Genomic DNA, 17,213 nt, shown 5'->3' on the forward strand with positions numbered 1-17,213 from the left:
AATGGTAAACCAAGGTGCTGGTGGCCGGCCGCCGCGGTCGGGTGTATCTGGTCCCACACCCAGGCTGATGGTCTGTGTCACTTTCCTCTGCACTCTGTGTTTTGTGTGGTGGACTTCCCGGTGTGAAACACGGGAGTCCGCTCCCGTTCCTTTTGTTGGGAGCCGTGCCCACTGACGCTGGCCCGTGGGATCTACCGGGCCCTATCCCCTGCGGTGGGCTGTTGTCTGCTTTTGGGACTTTGGTTGGGACAAAACCAACCCCCTATGGGGTTCTCCATTCACCTGGTCCCGCCCACTGGTGTGCCTTTCCTACTCTGGGGGGGTGAATAGGGTTTTAGGTCGGCAGTGTGTAACCCTGTGTAAGATGGTGTTATCCGGGGGCCTATTTGTGTGACTACCTGGTTTTGCCAGGGCATCACACTAGTTATTTGCAAATATTAACTTTTGAAATTAGTTAGAGATTTAGTCTTATTATTCACTTCATCTTGTTTGTTTTTTTAATCTACAACTAAAACAATATGTGCTCATAGAAACTTCTAAAGTCCTGCAAAATATAAAGTACAAATTTGTGATGTGAAATATTAAAATTTATTATCAACCATTGCGCTTTATGGTTCACAGCCATTCTGTTCAATCATTGATAGTAGTTTGATTAGTCTTTCCATATATGAAATGTTATCAGTTACTCCCTATTTTGCAACTAATCTTATACTAATCAGATAGGACCACCCAATGTATAGACATTAAACTTCAACATTTGGTATGTTCTAGAATGTTGTTCTTAAATCATTTATTACGTATCAAACTGCATACTTGTAATCACAAAAATCACAAAATACTTCAGTTACCTAAATAGTTTTTGTGAGTTCTCAGCAAACTTTGTTATTTTAGATTTTTATGGCTTTCCAAGTATTATAAACTGGTAAATATCATAACACAGAAAACAAATGGAATGAAAAAGTATCGGAAATTAACTGCACTTTAAGAAAATTTTTGATATGATATAAAAAAAATGTCAGAGGTTTTGATCTGTGGAGGTCTAAGTGCTGAAACCCCCACTGATCACTACATTAAAGAGGTGCTAGTAATGGGTCTAGCACCACTCTCCTCTGAAACCGAAGGTCTTTTTAATAAAAAGTCTGTGAGTCTCAGAGGGAAGCAAATATCACGGGGTATGAAATTACTAAATAAGGACACCTATACTGGCCCTCAGACTGGGGTCCCTGCACCGTTCCTTTTCTCAAAGGTACACTTTGAGGTAGCGAGGTCTGAGCCGCCAGCGTGACCCTGACTCCTGTCCGAACCTTGTTCTTAATCCTCCTCTTCTTGACCCTTGGGGCATGTTGGACACAACGTAACAAACCCCAAAAAATGACACAGACGGAAAAAAAAACAAAATTTTAACATACTGCACACAAACACAAAGGAGAGATTATACGTGTATGGGAGGAAATAAAATATAAGGAACAAAGTAAATGCACAATGGGGAAACTTTCACACCACTCAAACAGCAAACTACTGGTCACCAAGAATAGGTTTGCCACAAAGATCGGAATTGCAAGAGCTTAAGCTGAAGCAGCAACAAACAAACTCCCAAACCTTAAATAGGGAGGAGGAAGCTGAATAGAAATAAGCAACCAGAGTGTCAAGGAACCGCACACCACTCCACAGGAATTAACTCCTGCAGGACTGGAAAGCAGTGGAAAAGACTCATCTGATTCCCGGCTGAGGCTGAGCAACTAGGAGAAATGAGGTTGCCTTTCAGAGTCCTCAATGTGACCAGAATCCGACGCTGCCGTGGCACCCCGCAAGTGTGGACCTGAACACCGCATGACAGCAGCATGCGACTTTGCACCTTTACCAATTTGACTGTGATGTTTATTTAGTATAAGCATCTTTCAGAGATCTGTATGTTTCTAATTTGAGGAGTGTGACAGAGAAGAACACATGATGAAAGCACAAAACGCCACAGAGTAGCGAAGTCAACAGCTTGTAATAGTTCATATTTATAATGTCAAATCATTTTTTTACTTAGAGAAACAGGTTATTCATGTTAGAATCATGTGGGTATCTATGTATATAATTGCCTTATTCTGTCTGTCTGTCTGTCTGTCTGTCTGTCTGTAATGCTCCAAAATTGTGTCCTTACGGTGACACAAAGCTGATTGGCCGCTGGGCTCACCATGGCCCCGCCCCCCCACACGGATTGGCCTCTCGCCCCGGCTCTCTGCAGGCCCCGCCCCCCTCACGCAATGCACGCTCGCTCTTGCCCAACTGACACGTAGCTCCGACTCCCAGGTGAGTACACACACACACATCAGATAACACTCACTCTCACACACACCTCACACATCACATCCACACACTCACAACATCCTGGGATATCGCTTGCTTCTACACCGGCTCCATCACGATCCCAGCAGCTCCACACATAACCTTGCGATGCTGGGATCTTCACGGAGCCCGTGAACGCTGGTAACCATTATACACATCGGGTAACTAAGGTCCCTTGGTTACCCGATGTGTATCATAGTTACCAGTGTACACCGGCTCACACTCACTCTCACACACACCTCACACATACATCACATCGCATCCACACACTCACAGCATCCGGCGATATCGCTTGCTTCTCGGCCTCGATACTGTGCTGTTGTGACCTTCCAGGACCTGCCGGAGGATCACATGGCCAGAAGCATGTGGTATCTCCGGATGTTGTGAGTATGAGCGCGTATGTGCAATATCGTCAATGTGTGTGTTCGTGAGTGTATGCGATCGGGTGTGTGTGAGTGTATGCGATCGGGTGTGTGAGTGTCGGCAGAGGAGCATGGCGTGCTGGAGGAGGCTGGGAGGAGAGAGGCTGATCCTGGGGAAGGCTGGGATGGAGAGGCTGATGCTGGGGACAGAGAGGCTGATGCTGGGGACAGAGAGGCTGATGCTGGGGACAGAGAGGCTGATGCTGGGGACAGAGAGGCTGATGCTGGGGACAGAGAGGCTGATGCTGGGATGAGAGAGGCTGATGCTGGGGACAGAGAGGCTGATGCTAGGGACAGAGAGGCTGATGCTGGGGACAGAGAGGCTGATGCTGGGATGAGAGAGGCTGATGCTGGGGACAGAGAGGCTGATGCTGGGGACAGAGAGGCTGATGCTGGGGACAGAGAGGCTGATGCTGGGATGAGAGAGGCTGATGCTGGGGACAGAGAAGCTGATGCTGGGGACAGAGAGGCTGATGCTGGGGACAGAGAGGCTGATGCTGGGGACAGAGAGGCTGATGCTGGGGACAGAGAGGCTGATGCTGGGATGAGAGAGGCTGATGCTGGGGACAGAGAGGCTGATGCTGGGGACAGAGAGGCTGATGCTGGGGACAGAGAGGCTGATGCTGGGGACAGAGAGGCTGATGCTGCGGGGAGAGAGGCTGATGCTGGGAGGAGAGAGGCTGATGCTGCGGGCAGAGAGGCTAATGCTGCGGGTAGAGAGGCTGATGCTGGCGCAGCATGGCGGATGGAGCACGTTTGGGAGTGCGCAGCATGGCGGATGGAGCACGTTTGGGAGTGCGCAGCATGGCGGATGGAGCACGTTTGGGAGTGCGCAGCATGGCGGATGGAGCACGTTTGGGAGTGCGCAGCATGGCGGATGGAGCATGTTTGGCAGTGCGCAGCATGGCGGATGGAGCACGTTTGCGAGTGCGCAGCATGGCGGATGGAGCACGTTTGGGAGTGCGCAGCATGGGGGATGCAGCACGATGGGGAGTGCGGAGTATGGCGGATGGAGCATGTTTGGGAGTGCGCAGCATGGCGGATGGACCACGTTTGGGAGTGCGCAGCATGGCGGATGGAGCACGTTTGGGAGTGCGCAGCATGGGAGATGGAGCACGATGGGGGGTGCGCAGCATAGGGGATGGAGCACGATAGGGAGTGCGCTGCATGGGGGATGGAGCACGATGGGGAGTGCGGAGTATGGCGGATGGAGCACGTTTGGGAGTGCGCAGCATGACGGATGGAGCACGTTTGGGAGTGCGCAGCATGGCGGATGGAGCACGTTTGGGAGTGCGCAGCATGGGAGATGGAGCACGATGGGGAGTGTGCAGCATGGCGGATGGAGCACGTTTGGGAGTGCGCAGCATGGGGGATGGAGCACGATGGGGAGTGCGCAGCATGGCGGATGGAGCACGTATGGGAGTGCGCAGCATGGCGGATGGAGCACGTTTGGGAGTGCGCAGCATGGCGGATGGAGCACGTTTGGGAGTGCGCAGCATGGCGGATGGAGCACGTTTGGGAGTGCGCAGCATGGCGGATGGAGCACGTTTGGGAGTGCGCAGGATGGGAGATGTAGCACGATGGGGGGGTGTGCAGCATAGGGGATGGAGCACGATGGGGAGTGCGCTGCTTGGGGGATGGAGCACGATGGGGAGTGCGCTGCATGGGGGATGGAGCACGATGGGAAGTGCACACCTCCCCCCAACACACACACACACGCGCGTGTGCACTGCACAACACACCACACACACACACTGGTAACCACAAACAACTGCCCTACACAGACACCCACACACAGACAACGCTGCACACACAAATATATGCACATACCGCACAACACACACATTGCACAAAACATACCTCCCCCCAAAACACACCACTCACACACAAACCACGCAACACACACACAACGCTACAGACACACAGCGCTCCACAAACAACGCAACACACAAACAACACCGCTCTCACCCCCCGCCACACCCAGACAACACCCAGAACATGTACAGCGCCCTACACAAACACTTGGTAACTACACACAACAACATCTATATATATATATATATATATATATAACAAAAATCATACATGAACTACACAATACGTAAATTCTAGAATACCCGATGCGTAGAATCGGGCCACCTTCTAGTAATTTATAAAGCTTTATAAACATTTACTTGTTCTAACATGCATTAATTAAATTATAATTGGAAAACCAGGTTTTGGTAGTTACACTGGGACAACCATTTTTCAACTGTGATTACATTCTTTTTGCATGATCATATGTAGTGCCGCACGGGGCAGGTATTTTAACCTACTCGTCGCCAGGCCTGGGGGTGCAGATCGTCTGTGTTGTCACAGAGTGAAAACAACCTCTACTCAAAATATTATGTATTGCAAAGTGTGCACAGTACCAACATTCCAAGCTGTACTATTGAAAAAATGAGATTTTTAGCAAAAAAATAGCAATTTTACGAGCCACCCCGCCAACGTCACGGCAAATCTCTTGGGGCAGTCCTATCACTAAAATATTTTCATTAAAAGTGTGCCAGCAGCCTCACATACACAAAAATTAGGACTGCACAGCATGTACCTGGTGCTTTTCAGTCACCGTCTCCATGACTGATTCATGGTTGTGGGCGGGACAGGCCTGAGCACTAGAGATGAGCGAACCGGTCGCGGTTCGGCTCGAGGTCGGTTCGCCGAACGGAGGTCCCGTTCGAGTTCGGTTCGTCGAACGTTCGACGAACCGAACTCGAACCAATAGGCTATAATGGGAGGCAATCACAAACACATAAAAATGCATTATAAATACACATACAGTTAATAAACATTGCCATAACACTTACCGGTCCCCGCGATCCCTCTGTCTCCTGCCGCTATTCCATCCGATGATCGCTGAATCCTCCCGGTGACCGGCACTGCAGCATTGATGCAGGACCTATCGTGACATCAAAATAGCCATGTGACCAGTCACGTGGCTATTATCTCATTGGCTACAGACTGGTCACATGACTATGACGCGTCATGTAGGACCTGCGAGTGCATCTCTCCAGTAAACGGTGCACATTTGTGTATCGCCGTGTACCGGCGACATGCTGTAGCACACAGTCATCACCGTTGCCATAGCAACGCAGTTAGCGGTGACGTCACCGCTAACTGCGGCTCCGGGAATCACATGATCGGAGCCCTGTTGCTATGGTAACGCGTCTGTCACTGCCAGTAGCCAGCAGCACTGATCTCTCACTCCGTGAAGGCTGCAAGCTGCTTTCCGTGCAGCCATCACGGAGTGATTTCTGCACGGGAATCAGCGTCTTCCCCCATTCAGCAGTGATGGAGCAGGGCTGCATTTGTTGAACGAGAAAGACAGAAGACCATGGATCGTGGAGGGCTGACAGGGGGTAATAAAGATGGAGTCTCTAATGTGTCTGTGTATTTATTTCTATTAAAATATTTTTTCTCTGTGTGGTGTCTTTTTTTTAACCCTTTATTGGAGATTCTTAATGGCTGGGTCAAACGTGCCTGACATTAAGAATCTCTGGCTTAATACTAGCTAGTAAAACAAAGCCAGTATTAACTCATGATTACCCAACAAGCCACCCGGCTCCAGGGCTGTTGGAAGAGTTGGATACAGAACCAGATGATGGCGCTTCTATGAAAGCGCCATTTTCTGGGGCGGCTGCGGACTGCAATTCGCAGCAGAGGCGCCCAGAAACCTCGGGCTAACCTGTGCTGCAGATTCCAATCCCCTGCTGCCTAGTTGTACCCGGCTGGACACAAAAATGGAGCGAAGCTCACGTCGTTTTTTTTTTAATTATTTCATGAAATAAGTGAAATAATTAAAAAAAATGGGCTTCCCTATATTTTTGGTTACCAGCCGGGTACAAATAGGCAACTGGGGGTTGGAGGCAGCCCGTGGATGCCGGCAATACTTGGCTAGCATACAAAAATATGGCGAAGCCCACGTCATTTTTTTGGTGGGCAAAAAACTTCTGCATACAGTCCTGGATGGAGTATGCTGAGCCTTGTAGTTCTGCAGCTGCTGTCTGCTCTTCTCCATACAGACAGACAGCAGCTGCAGAACTACAAGGCTCAGCATGCTCCATCCAGGACTGTATGCAGAAGTTTTTTGCCCCCTGAAAATTTTATGTGGGCTTCGCCATATTTTTGTATGCTAGCCAGGTACAGCAGGCAGGTACGGCTGCCCCCAACCCCCAGTTGCTTATTTGTACCCGGCTGGGAACCAAAAATAAAGGGAAGCCCTTTTTTTATTATTTCATGAATTTCATGAAATAGTTAGAAAACAAATGACGTAGGCTTCGCCCCATTTTTGTTTCCAGCCAGGTACAACTAGGCAGCTGGGGATTGGAATCCGCAGCACAGGTTGGCCTGAGCTTTCTGGGCCCCACTGCTGCGAATTGCAGTCTGCAGCCTGCCTCAGAAAATGGCACTTTCATAGAAGCGCCATCTTTTGGTGCTGTATCCAACCCTTCCAGCTGCTATACCTGGCTAGCATACAAAAATATGGCGAAGCTCACGTCCTTTTTTTGCAGTTTTTTGGCAAAAAAAATAAAAAATGCTTCCCTGGATTTTCCATTGCCAGTGAAGGTAACACCAAGCAGTGGGGGTTAGAAGCCAGTAGCTGCTTGGATTACCCTTAGCTAGCAATGCAAAAAATGCAGCGGGAGCCCATATATATTTTTTTTAATTATTTATTTAAATAACTAAAAACAAAATGGGCTTCCCTGTATTTTGATTGCTGGACATCACAGTGCTGTAAAAATAAATCTTTAAAAAAAATTACACGGTATTTTTGATTCTCAGCGCAGATAAAGCAGACAGCTATGGGTTGCCACCCCCATCTGCCTGCCGTTACCTTGGTTGGCAATCAAAATACAGGGAAGCCCATTAATTTTTTCTATTTAAAAAATAGTTAAAAAAAAAATGACGTTGGGTCCCCCCATTTTTGATAGCCAGCTAGGGTAAAGCAGACGGCTGTAGCCTGAAAACCACAGCTGGCAGCTTTACCGTGGTTGGGGATCCAATGTGGAGGTCCCCTCAGGCTCTTTTTTTTATAATTATTTTATAAATATTAATAATTACACAAAAAAAGTGGGGTCCCCCCCAAATTGGATCACCAGCCAAGGTAAAGCGGACAGCTGTGGTTTGGTATTCTCAGGATGGGAAGGTCCATAGTTATTGGGCCTTCACAGCCTAAAAATAGCAGGCCGCAGGCACCCCAGACGTGGCGCATCCACTAGATGCACCAATCCTGGCGCTTCACCCCAGCTCATCCCGTGCCCTGGTGCAGTGGCAAACGGGTAATAAATCGGGTTGATACTAGCTGTAAGGTCACCTGACATCAAGCCCAGCAGTTTGTGATGTCATGGCGTCTATTTAATACCCAACATCATAAACTGTCAGTACTAACAAAAAAAAAAATCGACAAAAGAAATTTATTTGAAAAAACAGTCCCCAAAACATTCCCTCTTTCACCAATTTATTGTAAGAAAAAAACTAAAGGGGTCCCACGACGACTCTGGACTGTCTAGAATATGGGGGGGAGACACTCAGGAAACGTATCCCCCATTTTCTATGAGTGCTGTCACGCTCCCCGGCTCCCCTGCCACGCTCCCCGGCTCCCCTGCCACGCTCCCATGCCACGCTCCCCTGCCACGCTCCCCAGCTCCCCTGCCACGCTCCCCGGCTCCTTTGCCAGGAGTCCCTTGCTCCACGGCCTCCATGCACCCTCACCTGCGTCATCCAGGCAACCCGGTCCCCGGTCACGGCGCCCATCTGCGATGCTGAGTGCTCCTGCCTCCTGTGCACCGCTCCCTGCTCTGGCTTCTGGCACCCGGGCCTCGCGCATGCGCATTAGGGCGCGCGCGCGGTCATTGACCTCTCTTAAAGGGCCAGCGTCCTCCAACAGGATATTGAAGATTCAGGTGCAGGGTATATAGGGGGTTCCTTTCCAAGTGGGCGGGGCCTGTTCTTCGTGTTTGCTAAGCTAGGAGTCAGGTCTCCCTGTGCCATTATCTCGTACTTACCTATCTCTCTTGTAGAGCCGCTCCTGTCTCGCCAACCGGTCCTGACGGTTCCAGAACTCCGAACGGACTGTCCGCCATCTTCTCAGTTCCTACCGTCTCCGATCCCTGGATCCGTGTGGTGACCGACCTCCCCGTTCCGCTGGTTTCGGACCCTGCCTGACATCATCTCGGCCTCCGAACCTGCGCTCCCTCACCCGGACTACCTTCAGAGACTCCGTGGTCCCAGGGACTTCTACACCCACTCCTCTGAAGGACTGTCCTGCTACCCGTAGTGCTTCGGCTACCGGGCACCTTGACCTCGGTGGGGTGCTCAGTCCAGTGAATCCACCTCCTGGGCCTACCCGTCATCCTGATCCTAACAAGTGCAGACCCTTCATGTGAGGAGTGTGGGTGCAATGAATCTGCACTCACTCTCCCCGGGTCCACAGCAGCAGAGTCCATGTCGTAATGGTTGCTACCAAAGCTGCAATGCCCTGCTCATGAGGTAAGGGCATGCCTAATCAGGAGAACTATTCTACATTTCCAAATATTGGTATTTGCTGATATTATTGCTATTCCACCTACTATATATTGGGGATAGGATCTTGGAGATGGAATACCCCTTTAAGTCCAGTTATCCAGCTGAATGAATACTTAACAACAGAGCTCGCTATTTAGATGTGTTTTCTTGTGGCGTATAACGGACTCTCATGTTTGGTAGTCATTCAGCAGGGCAACTATAAAAGCAAATCCTTCCATTTGGAAATGTAGTATAGCTCTCCTGATCAATGTTCCTTACCTCATGAGCAGGGCATTGCAGTAATAATAATAATTTATTCATTTATATAGCGTTATTAATTCCATAGCGCTTTATGTCTTTGGAGTGTGGGAGGAAACCAGAGTACCCGGAGGAAACCCACGCAAACATGGGGAGAACATACAAACTCGTTGCAGATGGTGTCCTTGGTGAGAATTGAACCCAGGACCTCTGCACTGCAAGACTGCAGTGCTAACCACTGAGCCACCGTGCTGCCCATTTAGCTTACAGATGCATAACCACCACTCACTGTGTCTGAACACAGGAAGCTGAGCTGACAGCCGCTCTGTGCATGCGGCAGCGTCTATTGTGAAGGAGAGGGCCGTGGGGGGGATCAACGCTGCACAGGTACCGTGGGACACCGGGGAACACCGGTGGGGTTATAGGGGGTGACCTGGCAGGGCCTGGGGAGGAGTTTTCTGTCGCATGTGTCATGGCACATGCGACAGAAATCAGAGGAGTAGGGTGAATGCGGCCGGCGCGCTGCTGTGCGCGCGGCCATCTTGGATTTCTGGGAGGGCATCAGGGGGGGCACTTTGGCGACACCGGGGAACCGGAGGGGACCGGGGAGGAGATTTATCATGTTTGTTCATGCCAGATGGGAGATAAATAATTTTTTACCGGTGCTGTCATTTACTGTAACGTGATCATCAGTGTATGGTGTATACCTGTGATCACGTGAGCGGGGACCGGAAAAACCGTCCTGAATCATGATCTCCAGGGTCTCAGCTAGCCCTGAAACCCCGGAGATTTTCTGATGCTGGGGGGCGCTATTCACTTATTTCTGCCTGCTGTTTATAAACAGCAGATCAGAATAAGGCTACATTAACACGACCGATCCATTTTTGCGGTCTGCAAAAAACAGTCAGTTTTTTTTCACGGGTGCATCCGTGTGGCATCCGTTTCCGTTCCGTAGACGGTCCGTATGTCATCTGTTTGTCATCCGTGTGCCTTCCGTTTTTTTTGTGTACTGCAAAAAAACTGAGGGAGGGTAAATGCATAAATTTACCCAGGATCCATAGCTTCATCCTACATGAGGCGGTCACATGTTCACTCCAGTGCCATTTTCTACTGCTTTTCACAGCGTAGAGCGCTCTGGTGATTTTCTTGTGCTTCTGCACTTCATATCAGTCTTTTCTGTCATTATAATGGCAGAAAGACACATAATGTCCCACTCTCCTGCATTTTGTAATTTTGCACCCTTTGGTGCCTTTCATGTGGCACTAAAGGGTGCTTAGCTTTGTATTTAGCCAAAAAAATGAAAAAAAAAAATGACGTAGGGTTCCCCCTAGTTTTGTAGCCAGCTAGGGTAAAGCAGACGGCTGCAGCCTGCAGACCACAGCTGGCAACCTCACCTTGGCTGGTAATCCAAAACTGAGGGCACCCCACGCTGTTATTTTAAATTAAATAAATAATTAAAAAAAAAAAACACGTAGGGGTCCCCCCAAAATTGGATCACCAGCCAAGGTAAAGCAGACAGCTGGGGTCTGATATTCTCAGACTAGGGAGGTCCATGGTTATTGGATTCTCCCCAGCCTAAAAATAGCAGGCCGCAGTCGCCCCAGAAGTGGCACATCCATTAGATGCGCCAATCCTGGTGCTTCGCCCCAGCTCATCCCGCGCCCTGGTGCAGTGGCAAACGGGGTAATATATGGGGTTAATACCAGATGTGTAATGTCACCTGGCATCAAGCCCTGGGGTTGGTCAGGTCAGGCGTCTATCAGATACCTGACATCACCAACCCAGTCAGTAATAAAAAAAAATAGACAAACACATTTTTATTTGAAAAAACACTCCCCAAAACACTCCCTCTTTAACCAATTTATTAGAAAGAAAAACAAATCCAGGTCTGGTGTAATCCAAGGGGTTGCCATGACGATCCACACTGTCCCAGTCAATGAAGAGCAGGATGTTCCCCATTGGCTGGGAGAGCAGTGCAGTGACCTGAGCTAACATCAATGGGTCAGCCCAGGTCACTGCAGGGCATGACAAGTGCTGCTGTCAGCGAGGTACATTACCTGCGCTGATCTCCAGCATACTGACAGCACCTGTCACTGAGTTCAATGACCGCCGCCTTCACAGCCAAGTATCGCGAGAGGCCCGTGATGTCACCGCTAGTCAGTCTCGGGTCGGAAGCGAGAGAAGGTGATGTGACAAGCGGCAGCCATGGAGGACAGTGACAGCACTGAGGTCGGGATGGCGGGACTTCATCACCGCAGGTAAGCCGAGCGGGACCATGTGTGCAGAGTGTGTGTGTGTGTATGTGTGTGTATGTGTGTACGTGTGTACATGCCGCGGGCAGGAGGGGGCGGAGCGAGCTGAGCGGGGAAGTGTGGGCTTCCTGCACGTAACTAGGATAAACATCGGGTTACTAACCAATGCGCTTTGGTTGGATACCCGATGTTTATCTTGGTTACCAGCTTGTGGCAGGCTGTCAGCGATGGCTCCTGCACACTGTAGCTGTAAAAAGCCCTTCTTTTTGCTGCTAGAACCATTCTCGAACGTATCTAGAACTATCGAATTTTAGCAAAAAAGCTCGAGTTCTAGTTCGGTCTAGAATAGCCCCAAAATCACTCGAGCCACGAACTGGAGAACCTCGAACCGTGAACCGCGCTCAACTCTACTGAGCACATGCTGCTTGAAATAAATGACTAGTGGATGGGGCTGGACGGCATGTGTGAACAGCAACCAACCGCCAAAAATCAGGACAGATGGAAAAATAAAAATGAGGTGCAAGATGGGAACCAACCGAAAACCTATATAACAATGAAAAACACAAAAAAAACCTCAACTCAAAATAAATCTCATTTTTTCAATAGTACAGCTTGGAATGTTGGTACTGTGCACACTTTGCAATACATAATATTTTGAGTAGAGGTTGTTGTCACAGAGTGGCCTGGCTCGGTTCTGTTACCCCGAGGCGTACAAGAAGGAGGATTTTAGGGTGGCAGAGAGGATGGAGGTAGTAGTTGGAGGTTATGAAAGTCTTTTAGCATAGTGACGCCACCTGTGGTACGCGGCCAGGGATGGGGGCCGCCGCTGCAGGGTCTCTCACTAGGGCAGATGTCGGGTGCAAGCGGGATGGTGTCGCTCCCCACAGGCAGAGCGCGATTAGCCTGGGGAGGATGGCGGGAGTTGGTGGTAGTACCTGTTGGCGCCGCAGCGCTGGGTGACAGCGACGGTAAAAGAGAGGCAGAGACAGGGGCTGCGGTTCCAGGTCTTTTTACTCACAGGTAATTCAAGCGCTGCCCCAGAGCACCGATCTTTGCCACAATGGGCTCCAGCCGATCCCAGATCAGTGAAAGGTCAAGCCTGGTGTGTGTGTCAGCTTGTGAGCCCTTTCCTCCTTTGATGCGATAATTATTGGGCCCCCGTGGCGTGAAGCACTTGAGGGTGCCAGTGTCAGTAAAATGTCCCGTTTTGTATGCTGATAGTGCGGTTCCGTTGTGGGGCCGGTCCTCAACCCCGAATCCTATATGCTATTTGCTGCAGACTCGTTGGGACGGGTCCGGTGACTGTTCCCCGCCATTCCCCATTACCCTTGCAGAGTTGGTAGATAACGTGAAGTGTATCTGCCCTAGGATTCTATATTCTGACATCGCCGGTCCTGTGGAAGCAGCTGCCTGCTTCTCCCCAGCAAACGTGTTGAACGCCCTGGCCCACAGAGCTGCTTGCGGCACGTCCGCTCTGCTCTGTGTCTGAAGCTGTTCTTCTCTTGTGGTAGTTGTGGTGTTGTGTGCTCTGTGCTGTTGTTCCCAGTCGCTGCCACCGGCTGGTTCACTACTCTCACTAGGTCAACCTGCTCTTCCCACTGTGTGCTCCTGACTCCCCCTGGTGGTTGCTTCTCCCTGATCCTGAGTCCTCAATTCCAGTGGATTGCGGAGCCCCTGGTGTGGTGGCGTCCTGTAAAGCCTCCACTATAGTGACCCCCTACTGTGATCCGACACTGGCCCAGTCCCCATTGGGGAGGGCAACCCACTGACTGTATGTTTGTGTATGTGTATACCGGCATCGACCTTCCCTGGAACCGAGATAAGTACTACACCCTAATGGGTGTGCAGTAACCTGTGTCGCCTGAAGCCGCAGGGGCGCCACACATACAGTACAGTACACTTCTTCTTGTTTTTCATATACAGTCATATGAAAAAGTTTGGGCACCCCTATTAATGTTAACCTTTTTTCTTCATAACAATTTGGGTTTTTGCAACAGCTATTTCAGTTTCATATATCTAATAACTGATGGACTGAGTAATATTTCTGGATTGAAATGAGGTTTATTGTACTAACAGAAAATGTGCAATCCGCATTTAAACAAAATTTGACCGGTGCAAAAGTATGGGCACCTCAACATAAAAGTGACAATAATATTTTGTAGATCCTCCTTTTGCAAAAATAACAGCCTCTAGTCGCTTCCTGTAGCTTTTAATGAATTCCTGGATCCTGGATGAAGGTATATTTGACCATTCCTGTTTACAAAACAATTCCAGTTCAGTTAAGTTTGATGGTCGCCGAGCATGGACAGCACGCCTCATATCATCCCACAGATGTTCAATGATATTCAGGTCTGGGGACTGGGATGGCCATTCCAGAACATTGTAATTGTTCCTCTGCATGAATGCCTGAGTAGATTTGGGACGGTGTTTTGGATCATTGTCTTGCTGAAATATCCATCCCCTGTGTAACTTCAACTTCATCACTGATTCTTGCACATTATTGTCAAGAATCTGCTGATACTGAGTTGAATCCATGCGACCCTCAACTTTAACAAGATTCCCGGTGCCGGCATTGGCCACACAGCCCCAAAGCATGATGGAACCTCCCCCAAATTTTACTGTGGGTAGCAAGTGCTTTTCTTGGAATGCCGTATTTTTTTGCCTCCAAGCATAACGCCTTTTTGTATGACCAAACAACTCAATCTTTGTTTCATCAGTCCACAGGACCTTCTTCCAAAATGTGACTGGCTTGTCCAAATATGCTTTTGCATATCTCAGGCGACTCTGTTTGTGACGTGCTTGCAGAAACGGCGTCTTTCGCATCACTCCCATACAGCTTCTCCTTGTGAAAAGTGCGCTGTATTGTTGACCTATGCACATTGACACCATCTGCAGCAAGATCTTTGGAGGTGGTCTGTGGATTGTCCTTAACTGTTCTCACCATTCTGCTTCTCTGCCTTTCTGATATTTTTCTTGGCCAGCCACTGTTGGGCTTAACAAGAACTGTACCTGTGTTCTTCCATTTCCTTACTATGTTCCTCACAGTGGAAACTGACAGTTTAAATCTCTGAGACAACTTTTTCTATCCTTCCCCTGAACAACTATGTTGAATAATCTTTGTTTTCAGATCATTTAAGAGTTGTTTTGAGGAGACCATGATGCCACTCTTCATAGGAGATTCAAATAGGAGAACTACTTGCAAGTGGCCACCTTAAATACCTTTTCTCATGATTGGATACACCTGCCTATGAAGTTCAAAGCTCAATGAGGTTACAAAACCAATTTAGTGCTTTAGTAAGTCAGTAAAAAGTAGTTAGGAGTGTTCAAATCAAGAAATTGATAAGGGTGCCCATACTTTTGCACCGGTCACATTTTGTTTAAATGCGGATTGCACATTTTCTGTTAGTACAATAAACCTCATTTCAATCTAGAAATATTACTGAGTCCATCAGTTATTAGATATATGAAACTGAAATAGCTGTTGCAAAAACCCAAATTGTTATGAAGAAAAAAGGTTAACATTAATAGGGGTGCCCAAACTTTTTCATGTGACTGTATAGACTGGTTATATGATTTCTTAACTCCTTAAAGGGAATCTGTCAGAAGGCTTTTGCTACCGCATCTGATAATAGCATGATGTAGGCAAAGAGATTCTGAATCTAATGATGTATCACTTATATTTCTGGGTGCAACCATTCTGATTCAGTGAACTGCTCCCAACCACACCAGGCTTTCAGTGTACATATCCATAGACAGAAGCTGCTAATCACAGAAGGGGGTAGAGTCGGACTACAGCTCATGTGCTCCTCAGAGCCACTAATGATAAAATTAACAGGCTTAAACTAATATTGCAGGTAAACAAAAACACACTTTGAGATAGGAGATGGCTGGCTGAAAACTGTATGTTAACTCTTACAGCATGCTGGCTTCCAATTACATAGGAAAAATGTCCTGACAGAGTCCCTTTAAATTTTAGACTGATTGTACTGTATATACTGCATAGTCACAATAAGTGATGTTACAGCTCCCCTGCTCTCCCTCTCTTTATAATGACCTGTGCACACACATGTGAGATAAGGTTTGAGTCAGTATTATATTGTTGCTACTGTACACCTGGATTTCCTAAAAACTGAAACAAATGACCAAAGGCTAGTTTGAAATTTCCATGATTTAGACTTTTTATTACAATACAGAATATGAAAAAAATGTTGCCAAAAAATAAAACTAACACAAAAACTTGTAGTTTTCTGATGACAAATTACTTTTAAAGGGGTTGTCCATGACTGAACAACCCCTGTTTAATCAATTCAGTGACCCCAATTAAAAAAAAAAAAACAATGGACTCTCATCTCCAACTGCAGTGCCCTTTCTGCTCTGTTGGCACCATTGTTCCCATTGGGTAACATGACATTGCTGGATCACATCTCTGCTGCAGTCAACCAACACCCACTGATTGGCTACAGCCTTTACAATTCCAATAAAATAGATGTTTGCACTGCTGGAATATTGTTGATCTGCGGTCACTGATTACTTGCAGCGTACATGTGACACAATAATATTACTTCACCCATCAGGTATAGCACAGGCAATGTGAAATGAATATTTGTTGTTTTTTATTTAATTGTGATCCTAAATTGATTAAGGTGTGGCTGTCCAGTAGTGGGCAACCCCTCTAAAGTTAGGTGTTCTGTAATTTCTGGGGTACATCATGAATTGGAACATGAGTGTGATTTTGTATCTAATCCACTTTGCATAGTAAAAATACAAAAAGCATTTTTGGTGGAAAATATAAGCTATGTTCTTCTGCTTTGCACTGCAAGTTTGGTATATGTCCAACTGATGACTCAAACTTAAAGTCAACCAAGTCTAAAATATACAAATATAATTGAACATTTTGTAGGAGTACTTACCATTTCGTGTACTTTTTTCTGCAAGTTATATTTTGTAATCTACAGAAGAAAAAATATTGGTCCAGTGTTAATTCTATGCAAAAGAAAATAAGTGTAGATGAGTGTGCAGATTCAATTGATTCAGTCATCAGTAGACATAAGCGAACTTGTTTGAAAAACGTTTACCAATCTCAAATTCGGCATGAACCTTGCCCATTTGGATTTGTGCTCAGAAGCCTGAACACTTTCTCAAAAATTGTCAATTTTTGGCTTTGTCCGGTACCTGTTTGCAGTTGCACTAATGCAAATGCTGCACTAATACAGTGGTGCTGTATAATGAGCGATGGGGCGGGGCTGGTCTTTGATGATTGGAATACTTACCAGTCTCCGAGTGCGCGGCTGTCACACTGCTTCTGTGTTCCCTCATTACATCTCATGCATATTCACTGCTTCCACTGCCCACCAACTTCCTGTACCAAATCTGCATATTCTAACAAAAAACTCACCAAAATGGC

At 47.7% G+C, this 17,213-nt stretch overlaps 1 protein-coding gene across 1 annotated transcript in view; it reads right to left on the reverse strand.

The window, feature by feature from the left end:
* The window catches only part of CCDC73 (coiled-coil domain containing 73), a 627,966-nt gene extending 611,209 nt beyond the window's left edge, over positions 1-16,757 (reverse strand). Inside the window, exon 1 of the mRNA XM_075325586.1 lies at positions 16,720-16,757. Coding sequence (XP_075181701.1) covers positions 16,720-16,722 — 3 coding nt within the window. The 5' untranslated portion in view covers positions 16,723-16,757. The remainder of the gene's footprint in view (positions 1-16,719) is intronic.
* Between the last annotated feature and the right edge of the window lie 456 nt (positions 16,758-17,213).

The sequence above is a fragment of the Anomaloglossus baeobatrachus genome, chromosome 10 (assembly GCF_048569485.1).
Source record: "Anomaloglossus baeobatrachus isolate aAnoBae1 chromosome 10, aAnoBae1.hap1, whole genome shotgun sequence".
Classification (NCBI taxonomy): domain Eukaryota; kingdom Metazoa; phylum Chordata; class Amphibia; order Anura; family Aromobatidae; genus Anomaloglossus; species Anomaloglossus baeobatrachus.